At 31.3% G+C, this 27,259-nt stretch overlaps 1 protein-coding gene across 1 annotated transcript; it reads right to left on the reverse strand.

Annotated features, from left to right (window-relative positions):
• Nucleotides 1-10,793: 10,793 nt before the first annotated feature.
• LOC111705951 (uncharacterized) lies at nucleotides 10,794-26,465 on the reverse strand. Its single transcript, XM_023478665.1, has 11 exons — nucleotides 26,364-26,465; nucleotides 25,718-25,809; nucleotides 19,926-20,066; nucleotides 19,565-19,599; nucleotides 17,985-18,034; nucleotides 17,380-17,473; nucleotides 17,034-17,102; nucleotides 14,888-14,921; nucleotides 12,221-12,395; nucleotides 11,504-12,056; nucleotides 10,794-10,810 (listed from the first exon to the last, which is right to left on the reverse strand). Exons 1-11 carry the CDS (start codon nucleotides 26,433-26,435, stop codon nucleotides 10,794-10,796), a joined length of 1,332 nt encoding a protein of 443 aa, XP_023334433.1. The 5' UTR covers nucleotides 26,436-26,465.
• Between the last annotated feature and the right edge of the window lie 794 nt (nucleotides 26,466-27,259).

Here is a 27,259-nt window from a genome sequence, read left to right on the forward strand (position 1 = left end):
GGGGGGGGGGGGTCTGGGCAAAAAACAAGAAAGGAAGGAGGGGGTCGAGAGAATATTTTTAGGATTTGTTTAAAGATGAACTTAGTTGGAGGGAAATCCATATTAGAAATTAAAATTGAATCAACGGAAAATTCTTAAATTAAAAAAGAGTCCTAAACTTAAAAAGAATTCTATATTTTTGCACAATGCCTTTGCATCTTCTTTAAATTGTTCTAGACACTTCTAAGATATTTTGTTTTCAAATATAAATGTTAATGTCTGTATAAGATGGTGCTCAGCGGTGTAGGACCTTATGACAAAATATGAGGTTTTGCAGTTGACAGAAAATGCAATATAGTATTTTTTGCACTGAATTTAAATTCGCACAAATTGCAGAGAAGTCTACACTGGAAAGGAAGATGAAAACAGGAAATAGGAAATTGCAAAAATAAAGTTTTATTGATCTTTCAAATCTAGTTCCTGTTCATATCCTTAGATTAAAACAATAATTTTAGGACTTTCATTTTTGAAAGATTTAGAAAGTTTTGAAAGCCTAAACTTGAAGTATGGATTGTGAAGTATTGATCGATAAAAAAAGAACTTTTAAAGAAACAGATTACTTTTCTCAAAATTTTTCAACCTGATGGTGTGATCCTTAAGATAAGAAATGATAGTTTGAAAATTAAAGTTCTGCAATATTAGGTTGCAATCAAATAACGGAAACAATTTTTTAACTAGAATCTGCACTTAAAAGAACAGTTAATTTACAGTTTGCTTGTTTTCCATCTCGGCATTTTTAGAAATTTAAGATTTGATAAATGCCATGCTATTATTGTTTCTTGGTTTGTTTACCAAGTCTTTAGACCAAAAACTTCTTTATCTTTTTCCAGTTGAGAGTTTAGAATGTTTACCATTGTTTACAGAACAAACTCATATATTCTTTTTATCAAGTTCTTACTTTCTGATTAGGCTAATCCTAGAAGAAAATCTAAAAAATGCACAATTAAGTTCAAAGGGTACCGTTGTAAATCGAGCAATGCCCTTTAAATTACAATTAGAGGAGGCATTAAGCATGAAAGTATGAAATATTCAAATAAGAACCGTCTTCGAATACTTGTTTGCCAGGGTGTATGTCTGTGCGTCAGACTTTAGGGGTAAAAGAATTAATAAATGTCAGATGATCTGTCAGCCGTGTTGTCTCATCTAATTCTAGAAAATCCGGGAATTTAAACCAAAACCTTTCTGAGTTTCATTGTTTATTAAATTAAGAGACTGGTAACGGATGTGCCTAATTAAATTCCAGAACTAAACATCTGCTTTCCGTTTCTAAAATTAGTCTCGTTATGTTTTTTTTTCTATTTACAAAACCTGGACATTTTGTAAACTCCTAGAATTGATTTAAATGTTAATTTTATGATTTTATTTAAATTGTTGAGGGCCAGTCTAGAAAACCGAGGTTTAGCATATTTTGATTTAAATTAGCAAACTGAGCCCAAAACTTAAGAAAAAGTATCGAGATGAAACCCAGTTTCGGAAACACGGTTTTATGAATGGGGTCAAGCAGTTTCGTAGATACCATTATTCTTATTAAGACAGATTATTTCATGATTTCTCTTCACATTCTCTTTGCTATCTGATTTCTTAATTTAAAATCTTCACAAATGTATAAGACCCCGTAAAGGAAACTAGGGAGTTGCGTTTAACGATAATCTCTTGAATTCCCGGCTCTGGTAGAGTATCTGAGTATATTTAAAGTATTTATAGTTTACATTAGTGTTGACTGATAATCTGGATTAGTGAATGCAGTCCCCCCTCCCCCCCTCTTCCATTGAAATCCAGAGACTCAGGAAAAGAAATATAGAAATATAGAAATATAGAAGTATAGAAATATTGAAATATAAAAATAGAGAAATATAGAAAGAAAGAAAGAAAGATAAAGAGATAGAATTACAGAAATATAGACATAAAGAAAAATAGAAATATTGCAATATAAAAATATTGAAAAATAGAAATATTGCAATATAGAAATATTGAAATATAGAAATATATTGCAATATAGAAATATTGAAATATAGAAATAATAAAATATTGAAATATTGAAATATAGAAATATTGAAATATTGAAATATTAATAGGAAGATAGAAAGATAGAATGATAGAAAGATGGAAAAATAGAATGATAGAAAGTAGAGAAATAGAAAGATAGAAAGAAAGAAAATATGAAAGAAAGAAAGCTAGAAAGCTAGAAAGATAAAAAATAAAAAGATAGAAAGATTGAAAGAGACATAGATAGAAAACTAGAAAGATAGAAAAAATAGAAAGATAGAAAGATATAGAGATAGAAAGATGAAACAATATCTGGATGGTCATAAAATTAGGTTAGTTTGTAAACATAGGTTTGAAAAGATAAATACCATATGCTCTTTATTCTACTGCACACAATTCACATATGTTAGATAACAGGAAAGGAACTGAGTTACAAATTCTGATCTTCTAATACCTGTAACTTTGCAACCTGATGGCGTAAACCTTCAATATTTCAAACTATCATTGTGTGATCTAAAAGAATTCATAGTTTTAAATATCAAAGTTCTCCGACATTGAATTTCAAAGATATTGGGATTAGAAAATCAGAGTTTGTGACAAAGACTCAATTCCTTTGTAGGGTTTAGAGATATCATCTATAGATTTATTTTCTAGATATTATCTCTAGGTTAGATAAAAGAGATATGTTTAGGGTTCAGAGATAATATCCGTGGATTTATTTCAAGGTATTTTTGACTAGGTGAGATAACAGAGATACTTTTGGTGTTCAGAGATATTACTTATAGATTTCTTTAAAGGTATTATCTATAGGTTAAATAATGTAGATATTTTTAGGGTTAAGAGATAATATTTGAAGATTCATTTCAAGGTATTATATCTCTAGGTTATATAATAATAGAGTTATTTTTACGGTTTAGAGATATATTATTTATAGATTTCTTTCAAGGTATTATTTCTAGGTTAGATAATAGAGATATTTTTAGGGTTAAGAGATAATATTTGAAGATTTATTTCAAGGTATCTCTAGATCTAAGATCATGACCCCGTGACTTGCGCATTTTCTACTGCTGGAAAACATTCATGAATTATCAGAATTTAACACTTTTAAACCTAAAAAAACGACATTGTCTTCAACATTATTAATTAGATTAAAATTTCCATGTTACGTTTAATAGCAATTTTCTGGTTTAAAAGTTACGAGGTTTAGTTTTAAGACCCATTCTTGAAAGGATAGGTTTAGAAAAGCATACTTTCTAAAAATTAAAAAAGGTTTCATGAAGTTTTTTTTCTAACCCTGTCTTATGTTTTTATTAATTTTTTATTACTTTGCTTAGAATTAAAGCTTAGAGCAACAGTTGGACTTTATTCTGATTTCATTGCAATAATTTTTTATTGTTATTATTATTATTATTAAAATAAAATGGTACTAATCAGGCAGCCCTGCAAGGATTATTATGTTAAAATACAACCAAGTTTACAGTTCAAGCTTTTACAGGCCGGATGTTTATATAAACAGTACACATGTGACATGATGGTGTTTATAAAAACAGTACACATGTGACATGATGGTGTTTATAAAAACAGTACACATGTGACATGACATAAATTATAAACTGTTACATCCCGATTATAAAAACTGTCGTCGTATTTATTATTCATTAATACTGAAGAAAGATAAATTTTCCCGTATATGAGAATATATATATATATACTGCTGGACACAAGCTATAGAAAACATCTGACGCTTAATCTTTCGAAACTAATACACTTAGACCTTATAATGTCTATCTTATACGTACAACCTCGAATAAAACTCTGGCTAGTTTTATTATAAATGTAGATTATGGAATATTATTGATATAGACTAGAGAGAGCTGGAGGAAGAGTTTAGTTTTAATTCTAGCCTGATCTTCTCCAATAAACAATCCGATACTAGGATAGATAGATAGATTGATAGATTTATAGATAGATAGATAGATATATAGATGGATAGATAGATAGATAGGTAGATAGATAGATAAAAACTATCAAACATAGCTTATAAAACACAGATTTAGCACAAAAAACTTAGTTTTGGTTTCTTCCAACAATTACGATTAGGTCTGTTTATTTATTAATTTCTATCCCGTGGTAAAAAAAACTTCGTTTTGGTTTCTTCCAATGATTACATTTATGTCTGTTTATTTGTTAATCTCTATCCTGTTAAAAAAAAACTTCCAAAAGGAAATGATCCAAAATCTGCAGAGCTGAGAAGTTTTGAATGTAGGGATAAGTTTAGCGCTAAACCTTTTCTCCTGAGAAGGGTCACTAAACAGTTATTACTTAATTTTTGGGCAAAAATGCTGGTTTACTGTAAGATAAAAAGTTAATATTTTCAGGAGAATGTGTAATTTATGCCTCTGGTATTTATACAGTAAAGTTAGGCTTATTTGTAAGCTTGCATTGAGCACCCTATTACTTTAATGTTGTTACGGGGTGTCTCAAAAACATTCTGGTGAAAATAATGTTCTATCTCTTGCTTTCCAGTTCAAATTATGTATATCTAATATCATTCTTGACATTGAATTATAATTCTGTATTTTTTTAAATCTCATGTTTTTGGAACGTCCTGAAAAGCTCGTGTAATTATATATAATTATACTAAGTACCTCTACATATTTTTGCTTTTTATTCGAAGAGAAAAGCAATCTTTACACTGAATCTGGAATTTCCTTATGATCATTTTTAATGTAACTGAGAAATTCATTAATAACTTAATTCGATTCGACATTAACATAAATCTTAATAAACGCCATCGTGAACAATTCAGGTAATGCCCAGATATTTTTAACACCCCCAACCCACTTCCCTTTGCTGTGGCAACATACTGATATTTTATCCTCGAAATACATTTCCTACAAAATGCCCTAGGCATGGGAAATTGTCCGTTTAAAGTTTCTAAGAATTTTTCATATTTATCTATCTATCTATCTATCTATCTATCTATCTATCTATCTATCTATCTATCTATTATTGATGTTTATATCAATCTATTTATTACAAGTCTTATTCTATTAATAAGTAAAGCGTATCTTTCCGATTCTTAAGTTTCAGGTATAATTGCTAGAAATACATTTGATAGAATACATATACTTATAATTCAAATAACGTGTAATACTATTTAAAATATACTTTTTGTCATGATTGGATATCTATAACATTTCAAGGTTTTTAATTTTCGAAGTAACTTTACATTTTTGGATATATTTAAAAATATGCTTATTTACAGATATATTTTCAAATATGCTAAACATTTGTAAAAAAAAAATATATCTACATTATTAATTATATGGATATCTACTTAAATGCAATATGAAATATGGATATATATCAATATATCAACAAATATGAATTTACATACCAAAGTAAGTCCTGTATCTCATTTTCACCGATTTCTTTAATTTCTCACGTGAACATTCTAATGATTAACAGTTTGATCACAGTGGGCCGGGCCGGGGATTGACCAGGGTTTCTCCAGGTGTATCCACTACCTGGTGGGACGGAGTAAAGTAGGTTAGGATTTACGGTATGTTTACTCCAGGAGGTCTGTTTAACTACTGTTCCATTGCACTTCCTTCTCCAGACTAAACCTTAAACCTTACTCCGTGTCGAGAATCTAGTAATCATGGTTAAATGATGTACTTTGTTTAATCATCTTTTCCGTAAATAAAACAATCCATATTCTAGTTATCAATATTCAGATAGATAAATACCCAACACCGATTCAAGCTCTTGATCATACAAAAATTTAGCAAATTACACATTAAAAACAATTTAGCTAAAAACAAGAGTGTATAAGGATTCTAAAATGACCAATTCTGCAGCTTCAATACAAGTATAATTAAGTTAGTTCTATAAAACTGAAAAGCCGAAGCGACACTTCAAGGTCAACCAAGTCTTGAAAGTTGATGCACCTTTTCTGGCAGTCTAGATCTTTGTGAACCCATCCCCCTTCTCTCTCAGAAGTTGTATAATAGTTGTTTTGAATTAAAGTTTGTAATAATGATGTACAATAGTTTAGAAGATTTAAATGAGACATAAACTATAAAAGGAGAACGGTAAAGAGCAAGGTTATAATGCAAGGAAGGTTATATTAGAGGTGTACGCATCTTTTGTACTGCAGTATACTGTCTCTGGGCGGTAATGTAAACACAAGATGGATGTCACAGCCTGACATTGGGATCCATATTTCACATGAAAAATCAATGAAATATTCTGGTCATAGAAAGCTATTATACGAATTGTCAAAATTATCAAGATTAAATACTTTTATCCTCCTGAGAAACTAAAGTAACACTGATGCATCTATTCTTGTTTACAAATTCCGCCCAGAGAGAACTGGTTTCAATATGTACGCAGAGTACACGCAACTGGAATTAACTTTCCTTGCATTAGAACCTTGGTAAAGAGTATATTTTCTATTTGTTGTTCCGTTCCTTTACAGTTTGCCGAATACATGAATTCACGTTTCACTTTACCATTATGTATCTATAGTTTAAATGAAAACTAAGGTACTAATGCTAGGAAAGTTAAATGCGGTCGCGTATACTCTGCGTACATATTTGTAAACAAGAATAGATGCATCAGTGTTCGTTTAGTATCCGAGGAGTTTAAAAGCATTTAATTTTGATAATTTTGAAAATTCATATAATAGTTTCCTATGACCAGAATATTTCATAGATTATTTTTGTGAAAATGGATTCCATGCCAGGCTGTGACATCTGTCTTGTTTACTTTTCCGCCCAAAGACAGTACACTGCAGTACAATAAATGCGTACACCTCTGAAATAACTTTCCTTGCATAAGTACCTTGCATGAAACCTATCTTTTATATTTCATATCTGCAGTTTCCTCGGTATTCAAAACACTGCAGCTCCAAGCAAAATCCTTCCTTTTAAAGGTTTATTTCAAATAATAAAATTCTTTTACTAAAAAGAGTTTTCACAAATGGTTTTATGTAAAGAGGTGAAAGATGTGTAAATAAAAATGAGCAACTGCATATTTATTTGACTTTTTCACTATGAGTTAAACAAAACGCAACGTCTCTGCTATGCATTTAATTTTGGGTCTAGAGCTGATAAAATCCGAATTTGAAACTATCAAACCCGCGAAATATGACTCGTTCAAAGTAATTCTTAAAGAAGAGCATTTCTAATCGTGAACCATAATTAAATCATCAAATCTTTTCTTTTTTTACAAATTCCCAAAACAAATTGCATTTAATTTTTCATTTTATAAGAGGTTTAATTTTTTTTTTTTTTTTTTTTTTCATACTGTACAAAGAGAAGATAGTATGTATATGAAGTAGTAATTTCTTTTTTTTGTTTGTATGTCTGATCATAACTCATGAACCCCGACCGATTTGATTAGGGAACTTGGCTGAACCACGGGAATGTTTAAGCTTGGTTTAATATCCTAAGTTGAGAATTTGTCGAAAAAATATCTTAGTTTCCAGGCAATGCTGGGTTACTGTACTAGTAAGCTATATCTATGTACGTATTTAATCAGGTTATGTATCACATCGTCTATGCGCAACCATCTAATGAACTTCTGGCCTACTATAATTTCGGACCTACGCCAGTTGTTTATTTTTGTATTATTTGAGAGCTGATTCTAGGACAAGCTAGGAGGCCGAGCACCGCGGCCACAAGTCCATCTAGCAACTGTAAAACCCCGTGCTAGTAGATCGGATGAGTGGCATGAGTGGTATAACGGATTTGGCGTAGGTCAGAAGTGGTGTAAAGCGGATTTGCAATGGTAAATATTTGCAAGTACGGATAGCAAAAAATATCAGTTTTAAGTTTATATATATTTCAAAAGAGGAATAGATAAAATAATTGTTAAAACGTATTTGTGCATCTTCAATCTTCTTTTAAATATTCCTAACCAAAAAATATATTTAATTTGAGAACTTCTGAAACCAAACTCCAGTTCCTTATATGCAACTTGAAATATTTAAGAACTTTGATGTATATCAGGCTTTTAACAGATTATTCTGATAATTTGCAATTTTAAAGGGACTGTATGCAAAATATTAAAGAGATCAGTGACAAAATCTACTTAATTATAATCGACAATCATTCGAAGAGATTCGCCCAAGGTTACATCGATCTATTAAAGGCGCCATAGTTTGAGTTAAAAAAAAAATAAATAATAATTTGTGAAGACTGAAGATTTTAGAAATTATCAAACTACCTTTCATTTTTTGAGAACACTCCCTTTAAAGGAACTAATCTTAAAGTAAACCTGTCGTCTAATTTGCATGGAATATTAATTTGATGATACATAATTCAATTTGAATTCGGGATTATTTCTTATCATATTTCCAATATTCAATTTTAGAAATTTATGCATGCGGAATACTTTTATTATCAAATAATTCTAAACATAAATTAAACTTTTTCCTCATTTTATGTTTCAAAAATACTTCTTTTCCGACTGAATCATTAAAACGCTAGATCTTACAGCTAGACTCTGAACACTGCAGGGGTATATGAAGGCCAGACTCAAGTTAGATTAAATTGTACGATGAAAATAAAGTGAAACACACTAACTGTGCACAAACAAGTTGATTTTCTATTTAAGTTGGATAAAATTAATATCAAATAATACACAGGACCATTTATTAGTATGGTAGAGATATGGCATTACAGAGAACAAAATTGTCAAAAAAAATGTCTACATCCAGACAGGACTAATTAGGTGCTTGATGATTAGAACACACTTGCGTAACTAAGAAAAAAGCATATATATATTGTATGCTAGCCGAAGTACCCAGCGTTGCCCAGGATTATATTTTATTCATGGTCAAAGTTACTTTTGCTGTTTACCCGCGCTTGGTCTTAAATCATGATTTTAGCTAAAGTTCCCGGCGTTGCCCGCTGAATTTACAAAAAATTGCAACTTTGTACTCATTTCACCCTCAGGGTATATCCATAGTCCCCTAAAAATGTTTAGCTAATTCGGTTCAGCCGTTTAGCCTGCATTAGAGCTTTATTTTATTTCTTTCAGATCCGGTTTGCCGGCGTACAAATCAATTTTATCAAAATTCTTTTTTTACCATTTTCCCTGAAAATCTCGAAGTTTAAGTGTAAAGAAATACTTTATTCTATTTTAAGCTTTAAATGGAAATTTTTGCAAAATGGAAAATTGTGAAAATGTTTTATAAAAACACTTGTTGAATATTAAATAAGCTTTTGAATAATGTCAATTTTAAACCAATCGAAAATAGATATCTATATAATAAAACAAGACATTTGTATATTTATATGTTGCCTATTGCCGGCCAAACGGCTAGACCGATTGGGCTGAAATTTTTTGTGGACACTCATGGGTGGTCTAGGGGTGTTATAGGATAAAAAATTTAAGCATTTTAATTTCTAAATTTTTTTTTCCACGGGCAACGCCGGGTCCTTCAGCTTGTGCATATATATATATACTACATATCTACATATGTATAATATTGATTAAATGTAGAGAAACAAAAAAATAACAAAAAAATTCCCCCCCCCCCCCTCCTTCCCTTGAGATTCAAGTAAAATAAGATTATAAAGTACCTAAATAGACTGTGAGACTCCGATATCCTGTTTACAAGACGGGGTGGAGGGATCGAAGGAGGGAGGAGGAAGGAAGGAAATGGTGAGGGGGGGGGAGGTTATATTTTTCTTGTTAATTAGTTTTAAAAAGTATTATCAAGAACAAAAGTTGAACTTTAAGACACAAGGAATTGAGTTCTTTTCTATAATACATTTATCCATGCAACCTGATGGTGTAAACCTTTGATATTATAGTTCATAGTTAATAAAGAATAGGTTAAAAAGATATAGGGATTTTAAATCAGAGGTTGTGGCAAGAAATTTTCATTACTGAATTCCATTTTTTTCCAGTAAACAGTCCAACCAAGTATACATTCTTAAAATATTTTCAAAATCCACGAAATTTACAAGACACTTCTGGCAAAAACGCAACGGTTATGGACAGAAAAAGTGTAAATCATCTGGATCCTCGAGAACATCTTTCAGCGTTAAAATTAATAACTTAGATGCGTTCCTAATTATCACCCAATATTGGATATTAATATTTAGTTCAAATAAAGGCAACAATCCCTTTAAGAAACTATGCTTGAACAGTGAACAATCCCTTTAATATTATGAAAGTATANCTATTTCAAGGTTCGGTGTTTTAACAATTATGTAAATGTCAAATTTCTTTTCAAAAGATTAATTTGAACTGTCTTCTCCATTTCTTTTTATACCCAGGAGTTGATACAGTCAAGGACCTCATTTGATTTTGTCTTGGGGATTCAGTAGAATTCAGGGGAACTTAAAGTGGATTCAGGGGGAAATAAAGTGGATTCAGGGGAAATTAAAGTGGATTCAGGGGGAATTAAATTGGATTCAGGGAAAATTAAAGTGGATTCAGGGGAAATTAAAGTGGATTCAGGGGAAATTAAAGTGGATTCAGGGGGAATTAAAGTGGATTCAGGGGGAATTAAAGTGGATTCAGGGAGAATTAAAGTGGATTCAGGGGAAATTAAAGTGAATTAAGAAGGTGTAGAATCTAGAACTATAGAGATCATAGGATATACAAGTTAAGATTACGGAGATATTTAATATAGAGCTAAAAGATTACAGGATTAAAAAGTTAGGATTAAGAAGTAGGTTTAAGGAGATATTGGATCTAGAACTAGGAGATTATAGGATTAAAAAGTTAGGATTAAGAAGTTAGGTTTAAGGAGATATTGAATCTAGAATTAGGAGATTAGAGGATATAGAAGTTAGGATTAAGAAGTTAGGATTGGATTATGGAGATATTGAATCTAGAAAGGAGATTACAGGATTAAGAAGTTAAGATTAAGAAGTTATGCTTAAGGAGATATTTAATCTAGAACTAGGAAATTATAGGATTAAAAAGTTAGGATTTAGAAGTTAGGTTTAAGGAGATATTAAATCTAGAACTTGGATTAAAATACCATTTGAAGAATGTATTTAAGGCATAAACCCAAATAAAACCTTCAAATTGTTGTTTTAAATACTTTTTCATTCAAGTGTATTTGTTTGTGTGTAACCCTCTATCACCGCGGACTAACCAGGGCGAGATGATTTTTTTTTCAATTTGATAATTTAATTTGTCTTTAAACAAATATGGCGTTTTCCTATCATACTTTTTTAAACGCAAATGCCGACAAAAATTATAAAAGTAAAAGTGGTGAAAAAAATACGATAAATAGGTTAAATTGTGTTTGAACGTCATATATCTCTGGGATAAGAACCGAACGGTTAAATCCGCGTCCTATGATCCTAATAATGAAACTATGGGATGAATTCAAAAGATTTAAAGTTTATGAGGAACATTTAGATCAGATTAGACAAAAACTTTTAATTTCAAAATCTTTCTTTGAAAACTTTCACATTTTTGCTAGAAATTGATGAAGGTTTACCTGGTCTTATAGATCTTGGAGTACAATAATATTCCTCTTCTGTTAATACTTTTGTATCAGAGTCCAGAGCTTTTCGTTCTTCATTAGTCGATCTTATTTTTTCAGGATTGTTTAGATTCGCAGCAAAATGAGTATTTTCTCCGAGATCAAGTTCGGAAATTTTAACAAATCCATTCTGAGTGTCAAAACTAAACTCTTCCCAGTTCGGGGGACTAAATAGAATGTCGTCTTCAAGTTTTGTTTTAGTTTTTTGGTTGTTAAGTAGTTTTTCTTCTTCGAGTATTCTGTCAATCGCGGCGTTTTTCTTTTTCGGTGAATTTTGTGTTTCTTTTCCTTTTAGTTCGTGTTCTGCAATATGCTCTTTCTTTAAATCTTCTTCCTGATCATTTATCATTTTTATTTCAATACTTTCATCAATCTTAGAAAATTCTTCCATTTCATCCTCATCCTCGTCCTCATCCTCTCCGCCCAGGCTTGTAAGGATATATATCTGCCGTGGCGGAATAAAGTCTAGTCGGGGCGGAGGCAGATATTCTGGTTCATGAAATATCTCCTAAAATGGCGGAGATATCAATGAAATATTTTTAATTTAATTTATTAATCAGCGAATGAAAATTATTTGATAAGAATATACAATATTTATATAAGAATAAAGGATTTTTGGATCTTTCCTTTAACACTTTATTATGTATTTATTGAACACAATTCAATAATTACCAGAGTTGAACTTTGCTCCGTGGAGAACATATCGTAGAATTCATCCTTACTCCGGGATACATTGGAGAGCATTGAGACAAATCCGTTCCCTCCTTCATGTGAAATATATGAGGGATTCCCTCCTCCTTCTCCTTCTGCTGAACCAAGAGAGGAGAAAGCTGAACTCTCAACATACCTGAGAAAAAAATTCTATGATTCCGAGTCGAGAGTAGAGAACGAAAAAATCGATACAGGTTCTGGAGAAAAGAACAAAAAATGAGTGTGAAGACGACATGTCTGGGAACGAGTATTTAAATGGATTACCAAACCAAATAATTTCGGGTAAAGGTCAATTATAGACGAGATACTGACATGATGTCAGGGATTTAGAAGTCTGCAGAGCCAATTTTTAAGTAACTATCTCAACAGGAGGATGATCTAAGAAATGGTAACGATGCCTGCACCGGGATCTGGAAAGGTGTTTCCAGCCGCAAACTATTACAGGACGGTTCACAGTACTGAAAGTGAGTTTTTTAACGGGAAATATTGAAAATTTAAGCATTCACACAATTATATTGTAGTGATATTTTTTTAGAGATTGAATTATCGGTTAAAAGAAAAATTTGTGTTTTTAACGAATTTAGATGACATGACGTTTTCCAATATAGTTTGTAAAATGCATGCTTTATTTGACCGTCACGCCATCGTTCAACGTAAGTTTTTATGGCTGTCGTGCCCATCATTCAAGTTAGTTTTTAGAAATATTTACTCCAGATCATGAGGATTAAAGAAATGTTTACTTCAGATCATGAGAATAAAGAAAAGTTTACTCCAGATCATGAGAATAAAGAAATGTTTACTACAGATCATGAGATTAAAGAAATGTTCACTCCAGATCATGAGAATAAAGAAATGTTTACTCCAGATCATGAGATTAAGGAAAAGTTTACTTCAGATCATGAGATTAAAGAAATGTTTACTTCAGATCATGAGATTAAAGAAATGTTCACTCCAGATCATGAGATTAAAGAAAAGTTTACTCCAGATCATGAGATTAAAGAAATGTTCACTCCAGATCATGAGAATAAAGAAATGTTCATTTTTTATTTCAGTTTTCTGAGATTCAAATTTGAAAAATAAGTTTACCTCAGGTTTATGAGATAAATGGAAATTTTTAATTTTAGTTAAATGAAAGGAACTGAGTTTTTGCCACAAACTAAAATCTTCTGATTTCAATATCTTTGCAATCTTTTGATGAAAACCTTCGATATTTCAAACTAAGATTATTTTATCTATAGTTTGAAATATCTAAGGTCTACGACATTGGGTTACAAAGATATAGAGATTAGAAAATCAGAGTTTGTGGCAAAAACTCAACTCCTTTGAGAATATACTTACTTCAAGTCTATGAGATTTCGGAAAATAAACACTAAAGGTTTAAGATTCATAAAAATGTTTCCTTCAGGTTATATATATATATATATATTTATACAGGATTCAAGAAAACATTTTTCTACAGGAAAATAAGATCCAAGTTAAGAGCATGTCTACTCCAGGTTTATGACATTGAAGAATAAGTTTACTCCAGGCTTATAGGATTCAAGAAAAGGTTTACTACAGGTTTATAAGATTCAAGATTATGTCTAGGTCAGAGAACTGGCAACGGGCTTAATCTTGGTCTATCAGAGAACTGGCAACAGGCTTAATCTTGGTCTATCAGAGAACTGATAACAGACTTACTCCAGGTCTATCAGAGAACTGACGACAGGCTTACTCCAGGTCTATCAGAGAACTGACAACAGGCTCACTCCAGGTCTATTAGAGAACTGACAACAGGCTTACTCAAAGTCTTTCAGAGAACTGACAACAGGCTTACTCCAGGTCTTTCAGAGAACTGACAACAGGCTTACTCTAGGTCTTTCAGAGAATTGACAACAGGCTTACTCCAGGTCTATCAGAGCACTGACAACAGGTTTACTCTAAATGTTTCAGAGAACTGACAACAGGCTTACTCAAGGTCATTCAGAGACCTGAGAACAGGCTTACTCTAGATGTTTTCCAGCCGTGACTATTTCAGGACAGATTCGAATTTTTATAGCAATACTCTCTCTGTAGTTGTTTGTAGTTTGTATAGAATACTGAATAGTAAAAATTTTTGTTCATATCTCAGGGTCCTGTTTTGGGTTTTTTTCTTGCTCGGAACTTGGAATCGTAATTTTTCGTGAAGTACTCCCAATTCTCAAAACGGAGCGAAAATTATCAAAGCTATAGCGTCAATAATTATTTTTAATCTTGTAACATATATTTTTTCTGACATAATTTCAGAAATGTACAATTCTGTTTATCTGTCTTTATTTCTACATTTATTGTTCCTTGTAAATTTTTGGTTTTTTTGCTTTGCCGAATCATTTATTATTTATTAATTATCATTTATTATAACAATATTGTATCCGAGTATCATTTATTATAACAATAATTAACTATATTGAAAGCAGCAAGACAGGTTTAAACTTCAAATAATTATGTTTAATGAGGTGAAAGTCGTCTTTTCAGGTTCATCCTTAGAGGGTAGCCCGGATAAACAGAGAGTTAAATATCATAACTCCTTGACCTTTTAGAAATAAAAAAACCTTAATTCCAAACCCTCTTTTTAAAATTTGGAACCAGTCCCTTTATATTTAAATTTACCTTGTTAAGATCCCCATTCGTTGTGTATGACTCTCTAATAAATACTTATATTAATATCTACAGCTGGGGAACAATAAAAATGTCAAGTTAAGAATTTTATAATTGTCCGATAAACATGAAACCCAGAAATTGTGCAGTTTACAGAGTACACAGATTTATTTAACTTTATAAGTTGATTTTTAGGCTATTGATCAAACTCAAGTACAGTACGTCCCACGGAACATGACAGTAGCAAGACGACTTGAAAGTCATCTTAGAACTTTGAATTTATTTGGGACTTTCAGTCTTCAACCTACTTTTACATGGTTGAATCTTGAAACAATAACCACAAAACTCTCCTAGTTCTGGCATTTCCAAAATGTGGTCTGCCTTTTTTGTGCTTTTAATATTATTGAAGATATTAAGAATTAAAAATTTCGTCCAGATTTCCCTTTTATCAATTAAAACCAAAATTGTCGAAATAGGAACGAAATTCTTAATATCTCTGGAAATACTGAAAGCAAGGCAGACCACATTTTGGAAATGCCAAGACTAAGGGTATTTTTTGATTTTTAACTTAGAATTTTACTTCTAAAATTAGGTTTACGAATAAATGCCACAAATCATTTCAAAGATCAAAGACGACATTCAATTCGCCTTTCTACTTCACGTTTCGTGAAACACCCTGTACATTAAATACAAATAAGATTGCTTAAAATTTCGCCTTCCTATTCAACAGTTTAAGGATCCAAGTTTATGTTTGCAAATACATCCGCAAAAGTATCCTGAAGATAAAATTTTTGAGACAATTCATGAAACAGTAGTTAACAGTAGTTTGAACCATATATTAATGTCTAAAATGTTAGTCCAAAAACACAAATTATAAACCCAATCTTATAGACCACAAGGCCCTATCCTTCTGAAATTTGTTTATCCTAAACAAAAAGAAAAAAAATTATTTTTAAAAGTAAAAACTGCAACAGACGGAAAATGCAATAAAATGCAAATGTTCAAAATAAAATTAATTGTTTCTCTTCTCATAAAACCAATTTCAATATATAAGAATAATAATATTGAAACGAAAACTAGTTTTCTTCTAATATTTCTTCAAACTGTAATCAATCCCTCGATGGGACTGTAATCAGTCCCTCGAAGGGTCTGTAATCAGTCCCTCGAAGGGTCTGTAATCAGTCCCTCGAAGGGTCTGTAATCAGTCCCTCGAAGGGTCCGTAATCAGTCCCTCGAAGGGTCTGTAATCAGTCCCTCGAAGGGTCTGTAATCAGTCCCTCAAAGAGTCTGTAATTAGTCCCTCAAAAGGTCTGTAACTAGTCCCTCAAAGGGTTTGTAAGCAGTCCCTAGGAGGATCTGTAATAAGTCCCTCGGAGGGTCTGTAATCAGTCCCTCGAAAGGTCTGTATTCAGTCCCTTGAAGGTTATCAGTTCCTCGATGGTAATCAGTCCCTCTAAGGGTCTTTAATCAGTCCCTCAAAGGCAATCAGTCCCTCGAAGGTAATTGGTCCATTTAATTTTAAGTAAATCACGAGTTGCATATTAGATTCACAATGGTACTCTTTAAATCTTGGTATTGTTAAAATGATGAAGGTATCCTTGTTTTCAAATCTGAAAATTGTGTATCTTCAATCGGGGTTCACTATGAAAGGAGTTTGTGGATTTAAGCAGTGGAATAGAAGAAAAAAATGCAGAGAATCATAATTATCCTTCTCTCATTGTAATCTGATAATTGGTTCTAAAGAGTGCTGTTGTGTATCGAACATGCAACGAGGGTTCTTCTGAAAAACGTTGACAGTCCCTTTAAAATAATTCATTTACACTCATAGCGCCTTTTAAAAAAAGCAAATATTTAAAAAAAAATTATATCTTGTTTTTGTAAATTACCAAAAAAGAGTAATTAATGAAACTAATTTACTAACTAGGCCTCAACTTCTAATTGTTGCTCAATCCTTCAGCATTTTCTCTTCGATAAAATAAAAATAAAATTTTTACGGATTTACAATTTTTTTTTGTGGAAATCCATAAACCTTTCTTTGGGTCATGCAAGGTCCCACACAAAATTTGGGCCTGATCGGTTTAACTTTTTTGGCGTTTATTGGATACAAACACCCTGACATATAGACAAGCAAAGTGTATTTTCTCATAATAAAGTATTCCTGTATGTATTTTATATATCTCAGGAGGAAGGTAGGACGCAGCTTTCCCAAAATGATCTAATTCTTCTCCTAAAACAATTTTGCAGATGAAGTTCTATAACAATCCTTTTTTTGAAGAAGATAAAATTCAAATTGTCAAAATAGTATGATTGTCAACATACCTTAAATATTTAAAACTATAGTCAAGAAAAATTAGTCTAAGTTTGAGACATCTCTATACCATCAGGTGGCAAAGATATAAAGAATAGAAAATGTGAGTATGTGGCAATGACTCAAATGTTTTTAAAGTTTAAAATAATATTCAATTATGATAAATACAACTAAAAATAGGTGTGCAAAATGTTTCCTATTAAAGCTTCATAAATCTGATCTACGTCCTGGTCGGTTTCCCCTTCTCCTAGTTCATCATACAGCTGGTTAAACTTGTCCAGTACTCCGTCCTAGTATGGAGAAGGTTTTAGTTTATATTCCGTTCTTCTTTTCTTTCTTCCGTTGCTTTCTTGTTTTATAATTCCTTCCTTCTTCTTTCCATCTTTCGCTTCCATTAATTTCATTCCCTTCTTCCCTTCCCAAAATTTCTTTTCCTCCTTCCTCTCCATAAATTTTTTCATCCCTTCCACTAATTTCTTTCCCTTCTTTACCTTATCTCTTTCCCTTCCATTGATATCTTTTACTCCTTCCCTTCAATTAATGTCTTTCCCTTTTTCCAATTTATGTCTTCCTCCCCTTTTTATCCTTTTCCCTTCTTCCCACCTTTCAAATCTTATATCTTCTCCTTTTTCTTTCTCTTCGATATTTCATTTCATTCTTAAATTTTACCCCCTTCGTCTGATTCTCCCTTTCTTCTCAACCTTCCCTTCCCCTATACGGTTGTACCTGTTCATTATTGTGTTCATCAACATATCCTCCGTACACGTTCCAAACATATCCCCCCCACACACACACTTGTACCTGTACATTATTGTTCCCATCAACATCATCTGTACACGTTTCAAGCATATCTGCAACATGAAAAGGTGCATGAGTTCAAAGGAAACCCATTAAAAAAAACTTTTGCTGAAGCTTTCAAGTAGGAATAAAAACAATTGTTAGATATCAATACTTTAATTTTACGGCAATTTTATTTAGTAATTTTTATTCAAAATCTTTTAATACCTTCAGACATGTGTAGACGCCCCCAAAAAAACTTAGTTCCTTTAGCGATACTCAAATTTTTTAATTCCTATATATTTGCAACCTGATGGTGTAAGTCTTTTATTTGATTTGATTGAACTTAAATTATTTAATCTAATAAAATTGTAATTTGAAATATTAAAAGTCTACGATTACAAAGATATAGGGATTAGAAAAACAGAGTTTGTGGCAAGAACTCAGTCCCTTTCCGGGCTATTGCGGCTTATATAACTTAGTTTTATTTTATCTTCCTCACAGAAACTAAACCAACTTTTTAATGTGAACAGGTTTTTATGACCTGGGTCTAATACTTAACTTAATGTCAAGATCTATAATTTGAAGTGAACTGCATAAATGCATTAATAAATCAAAGGAGAAATAGATGAATCAGGAAATGTGTATATAAGATAAATAAACGGAAGCATATATTATAAATCATAAAAGTAATTTATAAATAAATAAAAAGTTAAATGAATAATTAATGAATAAATAGATAAATTAATAAATTAATAAATCAATAAATGAATAAACGAATAAATGAATAAATGAATAAATGAATAAATGAATAATTGAATAATTGAATACAAATTTGATTGCTTAAAGGAACAATTCACCAATTTGATTGCTTAAAGGAACAATTCTCAAATTTGATTGCTTAAAGGAACAATTCTCAAACTTGATTGCTTAAGTTTACTTAAATTAATGTGATTTATCCTGATCTCATCAACATTCGACATTGTATGAAAGGATAGAAATTAAATATAATACAAGTTTTGTAAAAAAAACATTTTATCATGAAGGAGCTGAGAACTCTCACATAAGAAAATGAACGAACCTTTGAAAAAACATGGATTCTTTAAATAGGGAATTTTCTAAAGTAAGGAAAATAAATTTTTATCTAAAATTACTTTAATCAAGATGAAAGACTATTCAAAATTAGATTCATCTTTGCCCTAGATATATACTTGGGGAAATATCTTAATTCAGAATTCTGAAAAATGTAAGTACTTAATCCTCTTATGTTGAAATTTGGATGCATTCAGAGCAAATTTATTTTCCTGATTTCATTTTAAAAGTTGAACACAGTTTACATTGTATTTTCATGTGTTCGCTCTAACTTATTTTGAAATGAAGGACAGTTTAAAGTTCAAAATAAACTATATGTATTCAAATATCCGTCTGGAAAGAATAAGTACAGAAACGTTAAAATCTCTTAAAAATATATCTGCGAACACAAGCTAAATCTTTTGGAAAGATGTTTGTGACAGTATTTAAAAAAAGTTGTTTTTTCATAAAATAAAATAATTATTTCAGACAAAATCCAATTAGATTCCACCATGTATTGATAATTTTCTCACCTGGAGGGGGCGCTGGTAAATGTCTTCTTTCCTCACTATACTCAAGTAACAAAATATTGTTATAAAAGGAAAATTTAGAAACCAATGAAATGAAATCCAATTTTTCCCGACATCTTTTTGTTTTTGTTTTTAGAGTTCTGTATAGCTGGACTTTTAACTCAGAAACATTAACTTTAAGAAATTTGATTTAGAAAATGTTATTTTCTTCTGTCTTTTGTCTCTCTGGAGGGGCAGGAACCCACCTCCCCCCTCCCCCAACCCATTCCGCACTGGTATCCCCATAAGTGGAGGGGGTGGCTTCCTCCCCTCCTCCTGGTCATTCTAGACTTTTAAATAATTTAACAAGTTTTGTAACATTTTCCTCAAAGAATAGAGTTGACTTGAATCCTCCCAATCCGCCTCTACGGCGGGGAGGCGGGGCCGTTTCCTCCCGCCCTTTCGTCGGCCAACCATCCCATCTAGATCCTCGTCCCCTCGTAGAATAGATTCTAGGGTCTGCTCACTACAAAATAAATAAATTCTAAATTCTTAATAATTATCAAAAAGTATCTCCAAGATTTATAAAAATTCTGTAAAGGCATGTTCATCCTTAATTTCTTAATTCTTTTAAGGAATGTCGTCATTATTATAGACTGTATCTGAACTATGTCATATTACACGAAAAGCGACGACCCAAAGTATTTCTAAAAATGTCGTCATTATCATTACTTGAGAAATTTTTCAAGCGTGTCTTTTATTTGTATATAAATAAAGACACGGTCAATTTTAAAACCGTAAGTCTATTTTCTATGTTTCTCGCGACCTGGGTACTAATTAGTACACCACATTAAGTTTATAAGCATTGATTCCGTACCTAAACTAATGTGATATATACAATATATATTTTGTAAAACTAAATTCTAAACGTCGTCTTTCATCACAAATATAATTCTCGATTCCCGGCAACCATAAACATAATTCTTTCTTTGCCAAATTATTAAATTAACCATTTAAAGCCCTCAATCAAGGCGGAAGACTTAATTTAGACTAGGGATAGTCATGTATTAAGAGTTTCAAGTCGTCGTTACAGTTTCATCCTTTAATTGTGGCAGATTTCAAAGCCATAATAGTTCTGTAACATTATAACGGATAGCTTTAAAAACGAAAGAACAAAGTTTACAGTTGCTGAGAACTGGGAATCATACAGACAGTAAAAATTTCAATCTATCGTCTCTGAAATCTCATCTTCTCTGGGTAACCATGTATTTAAAATTAGGGTCAAGGTTTAAATGCAACATATACATGATCATCAGGCAAACGAATGTTTTGAAAAATAAACCATGACAAATTGTTTGCAGAGCTTATATTAAAGAAACGTGAGAAGAGATGGTTGTATCCTATCCTTAACTCTATCTACAGGGTGTCTCAACCCAATCCAATAAACATAGGAGGTAAGATTAAAATTCGTCTTGGTGAATTGATAAATGCTATTAGGCGTTTCAACTGAAGGTTGACCGTCTTTTGAGCTTTCCTAATCGTGGTCTAACTTTATTGTATCTTAAAAATTGATAGAGATTGAAATAATGTTTTTGTAGAAAATTTTCTCATACCTCATAATAGGTAAAACTGCTTCAATCTTGTTAACCAAGGTATGTTGCATAGCTTAACCCTGAACAGGCTGGGGTATATTGGCGCTTCCCCCCCCCGTTATTTTTTCCCCCAGCACTTTTACTTTCAATATAATTTACTATGGGGTAAGGAGAGTACAGAACGGTAGATTATTTTTTATAAAATAGCCCATAGCTTTTTTGTTATTCAAGCTCCAGATCTAAAATTTATAATTATGACAATCTTTTTAAAACAATCTTTTTAATGAGCCAGCCTTGAAAAATTAGGCTATGCACATTTATTTTAACCTCATACTTTTACTCTCAGGCTTTTCATTACACATAAATTCATTTGATTTCAAGGTCGTGATATAATTCCTATGTTTATTTGGACATCTTGTACTCTGTGGTGGTTAAGAAACATGTGTAATAAATCAGGGTTTAAACTCTGTCAAATTCCAAGGCAATGTTTGATTTATAAGTGTGTTGTTCTTTAGTAATTGGTCTGGAGAAACACACTCTATCTTTCAGACAGAGCTTAGGATCCGGATCCGTTGAATCCGCAAAATTTTGGCTTCCTGGATCCGGATCCGGATCCGCAAAAATATGCGGATCCACGGATTCGGATCCAAGGGGCCCAATATCAAGCAAAAAGTGCAAATTCCTTATTTCTGAATGGTTCATCAAATTTGAACATAAAATTGAGCGAAAAAATAAGACAAAAAATTTGAAAACTCTGCTCTGTTAAAAAAGTTCTGTATATCTTAAAGAAATGATCTGGATCCAGATCCGGATCCATTTTTAAATGGATCCTAAGCACTGCTTACAGGGTTACCCACAATGATGAGACATCAGAGACGTCTGTTCTGAATTTTATCAACCTTTCTGGTTAATTTTGTACAAATAGAATAGAATTTGAATGGCGAAATTACGAACAGAAGGTTAAAGATTAAAAAACAATTAATTTACATGTTCTTCTGGTAATATATTGCACGATCAAAATGTTATTTTTTTTAACAGACCTAAAGAAAAAGAATCTACATTTTTGCTATTTTTAACCGTGTGTTTCATAAAGAATCAAATTTATGATGCCGAGTTTAAAACTGCTGATGCTGAGTCTAAAACTTCTGATGCTGAGTCTAAAACTTATGATGCAGAGCCTAAAGTTTATGATGCTGAGTCTAAAATTTATTATGTTGAGTCTAAAACTTATGATGCAGAGCCTAAAGTTTATGATGCTGAGTCTAAAACTTATGATGCTGAGCCTAAAACTTATGATGCTGAGTCTATAACTTATGATGCTGAGCCTAAAACTAAAAATGCGCTAAATAGATTAAAATTACTGAAAAATAATTGAGTTAGGTTTTAATTAAACTTAAACTCAGACTCATATATTAAACCATAGTAAGGGGTTTATCAATACGCAAACACTATACGTCATATCGCAAAGAATCATCATCAATTTCAAGAAGATGAGGAGAAACAACCAAAACCCTTTTAGATAATACTAGATTAAAAGACTGATAGGAGACGACAATCAATAAAGGAATTGACTTCTTGCCACAAACTCAAATTTTCTAATTTTTATATCTTGGCAACCTAATGGTGTAAACCTTTGATATTTCAAACTTAGATCACTTGAACTAACACAATTCATAGTTTGAAATATCTAAGTTCTATGACATTGGGTTCTAAAGATAAAGGGATTAAAAATCTGAGTTTGTGGCAAAGAATCAATTCCTTTGTGTTTTTAGTGTATACCCTGCCTAGTTATGAAAATTGTGAGAATTCAGAGGTCTAATATTACAATAAAGCAAATTCAAAATCAAATTTAAATTGAAATAAAATCTAAATTGAGATGTATCTTTTATCCTAGAAATACCCTGCAGTATCTACAATTCATATCCATGGATTAGATAGTTAGGACAGGATATATAAGCACTGTAACATTTTGGTAGCAATACCGAACTTATTGAAATAATTAGTTGTGAGGCATCCCTAATAATCTGTTATAATTTTAAACAAAATTTTCAAAATTTTGAAATGAGATATTGTTATAGTTGAACTAGTATCTCTTTATGAATACCATTGATAGAGCAAGAGATATCATAGTTGTAGAACTTAATATCTCTTAATGGATAGTATTGAAAGAACAAGAGATATTAAAGTTATAGAACTTATCCCTTTCTGGATAACAGAGATAAAACAAGAGAAATTAAAGTTATAGAACTTATCCCTTTCTGGATAACAGAGATAAAACAAGATTTATTAAAGTTATAGAACCTATCCCTTTCTGGATAACAGAGATAGAATAAGAGATATTAAAGTTATAGAACCTATCCCTTTCTGGATAACAGAGATAGAACATGAGATATTAAAGTTATAGAACTTATCCCTTTCTGGATAAAGAGATATAACAGGAGATATTAAAGTTGTAGAAGTTGTTATTCCTTTTTATGGATAACAAACTTATTATCCCTTTATGGATAGAAGAGATATAAGATATAGTTGTTTCAGAACTTTAAAGATATAAGAAGAGAGATGAAGATATTACAAGATATATTATAATTATATCAAGGTTACAGTTATCTCTCAGTCTCTTGTATAATCAGTAAAATCTATGGTTGAAGAGAGACGAAGATATTACAAGATGAATTATAATTATATCAAGGTTACAGTTATCTCTCAGTCTCTTGTATAATCAGTAAAATCTATGGTTGAAGAGAGATGAAGATATTACAAGAAATATTTTAGTTATATCAAGGTTACAGATAAAACATCTCTCCGTCTCTTGAACAATCAGTAAAATCTATGGTTTAGCATATAAAGCTGAGTTCAATGATGCATGTTTTCAAACAATTTCAGCTCTGAGAAGATTTCATTCTTATTTATAAAACATGGAAAGTACAATAGAATAAAATATGTTTACTTTAACTTGTCATTTAGACATATGGTTTAAACACAGAGTAGATACAAGTAGAGGAGTATTGAGACATGTGGTTAAAACACAGAGTAGATAGAAGTAAGGGAGTATTGAGAAATGTGGTTTAAACACAGAGTAGATACAAGAAGAGGAGTATTAAGAAATATGGTTTAAACACAGAGTAGATAGAAGTAGAGGAGTATTTAGACATATGGTTTAAACACAGAGTAGATAGAAGTAGAGGAGTATTAAGACATATGGTTTAAACACAGAGTAGAAAGAAGTAGAGGAGTATTGAGAAATATGGTTAAACACAGAGTAGATAGAAGTAGAGGAGTATTCAGAAATGTGGTTTAAACACAGAGTAGAAATAAGTATAGGAGTATTGAGACATATGGTATAAACGCAAAGTAGATACAAGTACAGAAGTATTAAGACATGTTCTAAACACAGAGTAAACGCAAAGTAGATACAAGTACAGAAGTATTAAGACATGTTCTAAACACAGAGTAGATAGAAGTAGAGAAGTATTGAGACATGGTTTATACACAGAATAGATAGAAGTAGAGAAGTATTGAGACATGGTTTAAACACAGAGTAGATAGAAGTAGAGAAGTATTGAGATATGGTTTAAACACAGAGTATGTAGAAGTAGAGAAGTATTGAGACATGGTTTAAACTTATTCTATCATATTCTATGGATATTGTATTAAATATACATAGTTATAAAGACTAGGGTTTCCGATTAACAACAGTACTTATTAAATCCTTAGCTGAGTAACAATGCGGAAGATTCTATCTTAAAAAGTGTATAATTCTTACAAATTCCTTTTCAATTTATCTAAAGCATAAAATTTTAAATCCGCAAGTCACTTTACAAAAGAATCCACGGCTTAAATTAATCAAGTTTGAGCGACAAAAGGATGTTCTATGACAAAGGTTAAAAGAGTACATGGTTGTGAGTTGAACATTCCATTTTTTTCGGATGGTACTTGAAAATAGGTGTACAGTCCCTTTAAAAGTGTAAAGTGTGCACATGATTGTTTGATTTGTGGACTAATTGAAATATCCCTGGTATCTCCGTGGTTTGAGCAAGGTTAGGTTAACATAGCATACACCTAGACCATATGTGATCTTAATTTCAGACATTATCCGCGTACCATATATATACACTTTAATAGATTTATCAAACGTAGGGGGAGTTGAGGTGGGGGTTAGACAATGAACCATTTTGTATAATAGTCATGTAATTTCTAACTTCAAACTATAATGTTCTTTTAGACGGACTTCATTTATTTTATTTTCCTGCAAAAATCGATTCGATTTTTTATTTTTCTAAGTTCTTCTTAAAAACAAAGGATAAAACGAAAACTAAACACATGTCCAGTTTCTAAAATGCACATGTCCAGGGCTACAAATTAGACGTGAGTAAGTTATGTAAAGTGAATGGTGTTGCGACCTAGTCTTGAAAATAAATACGACTTTTCATGGCAGTGTAATTATTTTTAAGTTTTTGTCTAGATCGAAATTCGATAACTTACTTACTAAATTACTAAATACAGAGAGAAGCAGAAAATTGTGGAATTTAAAAAAAAGTAAAATGAAGAGCAGGTAGAGAAGACTGGTTTATTATGGGAAATATACCTGTTGTACCCGAAGGTAGTGAAGAGTGGTTTATTATGGGAAATAATTACAGAATCATCTACAGAGTCATCTAGCGGCAACGGAACGAACCTCTAAATACAAATTTTTTTTTTCTTTTTTTCTTTCCAACCTTCATTTCCTTCATTTCCCGAGAAATGGGAAAGGATGTTTTGTAGGCCAAATTGGTCGAGGACATTATCAGTTTTTCAAAAAATATCCGATTTAATTGTTTTCAGTATATTCGAATATTTTCACAAAAACTACGCAAATTGCAATTCCTAGTTTATTATTTGAGTTAGGCAACATAAAGTTGAGAAACAGTATGAATTTGTATAATGATAATTATCAAGATTCTGTTTGATAATAATTGTTTCCGCATAATTGTTTTTTTGGTGTGATTCTTCAAATGAGATTGGGCATCACTTTTTGGTTTAATTTTTTTATCTTTAAGGAGTATAACAAAAATCTGAGATGTTTGTTTAAACCTGCCCAAATATTTTGAGTAAATATTTTTTAAGTGTAAGCAAAAGTAGGACATATAATTTTGAAATTATAAAAAATAAATAATTTAGATTTTTACGGAGCCTCTTGCTATAAGGCCACACTTAAATGTTCAAAACGAACATTAGTATAAGCCTTGACTTACCCTCTTTACTCGATATGTCTCCTGCTTTTTATGGAAAAGCCCAGGCAAACGGAAAAGGGCAAACGGGGACATTTCTCTTCTCAATTATTCAATCATAGCATAATTTCTGAAAATATTGTTAACAAATAAATACATTACGAATATTTAAAGGACTTTGAATTTGGAAGTTCATGTGGTTACAATCGATCATATACAGGGTTACCCACTAAGGATGAGGTTGTATAGACGACCTGTAACTAACCAATGGTAAAATGAATTCTTCTGCCGTGAATATATTTTTTATTGGATTATTATATGATTTAGCAAAGAAAGGAACAATTTTACAGTTGCAGGGAATCATGAATAGGAAACAGACAGTTGTCCCTGACGTCTCATCCTTGGCGGGTAACCCTGTATTTTCACGTAAAAAAAACAGCATTATATGTTTGAATTTTTAAGGGTAACGTTTCTTTTGATGGAAAACAGAAGTCTCATTATTTTAAATGCAATCCTATTGTAGTAAACAACTTGATTTGATTTTAAATTCAAGAATATTTTCGTTTTTGAAACAGTTTTGAGTTTTTTATCTTTGAAAGATTCATTTTTGTGTCAGAACGATAATATTGCTAGCTTTTTATTTCTGAAGAAATGACTTTTAATTCTGTCAAATTGTCGATAAAAGCAAAAACATACAAATATTCAAATTTCTGTTTTTGTTTGCAAAATTGACAAATATTGAAACTGAAAATGTTTTGAAAGAAAATTTAAATTTCTAACTTTTTAGGAGGAAAATGTTGGTTTTAAAATTTTTGTCACATTTCAAAATTGACGTTTTATTTAATTATAAACAAATTAAAACTACTTTTACAAATGCTCAAAAGGTATAATGTCAATTCTTAGGGATAAAAGTTTAATAA

Source organism: Eurytemora carolleeae, unplaced genomic scaffold, assembly GCF_000591075.1.
Source record: "Eurytemora carolleeae unplaced genomic scaffold, Eaff_2.0 scaffold690, whole genome shotgun sequence".
Classification (NCBI taxonomy): Eukaryota; Metazoa; Arthropoda; class Copepoda; order Calanoida; family Temoridae; genus Eurytemora; species Eurytemora carolleeae.

Coding starts and splice junctions, on each gene's coding strand:
- LOC111705951 (XM_023478665.1), bottom strand. CDS start 26,435: ATGTCCCCGTTTGCCCTTTTCCGTTTGCCTGGGCTTTTCCATAAAAAG. Junction 25,810..26,363: donor AGACATATCGAGTAAAGAGG/GTAAGTCAAGGC, acceptor ATTTGTATTTAG/AGGTTCGTTCCGTTGCCGCT. Junction 17,474..17,984: donor ATGGGAACAATAATGTACAG/GTACAAGTGTGT, acceptor TCTCCATACTAG/GACGGAGTACTGGACAAGTT.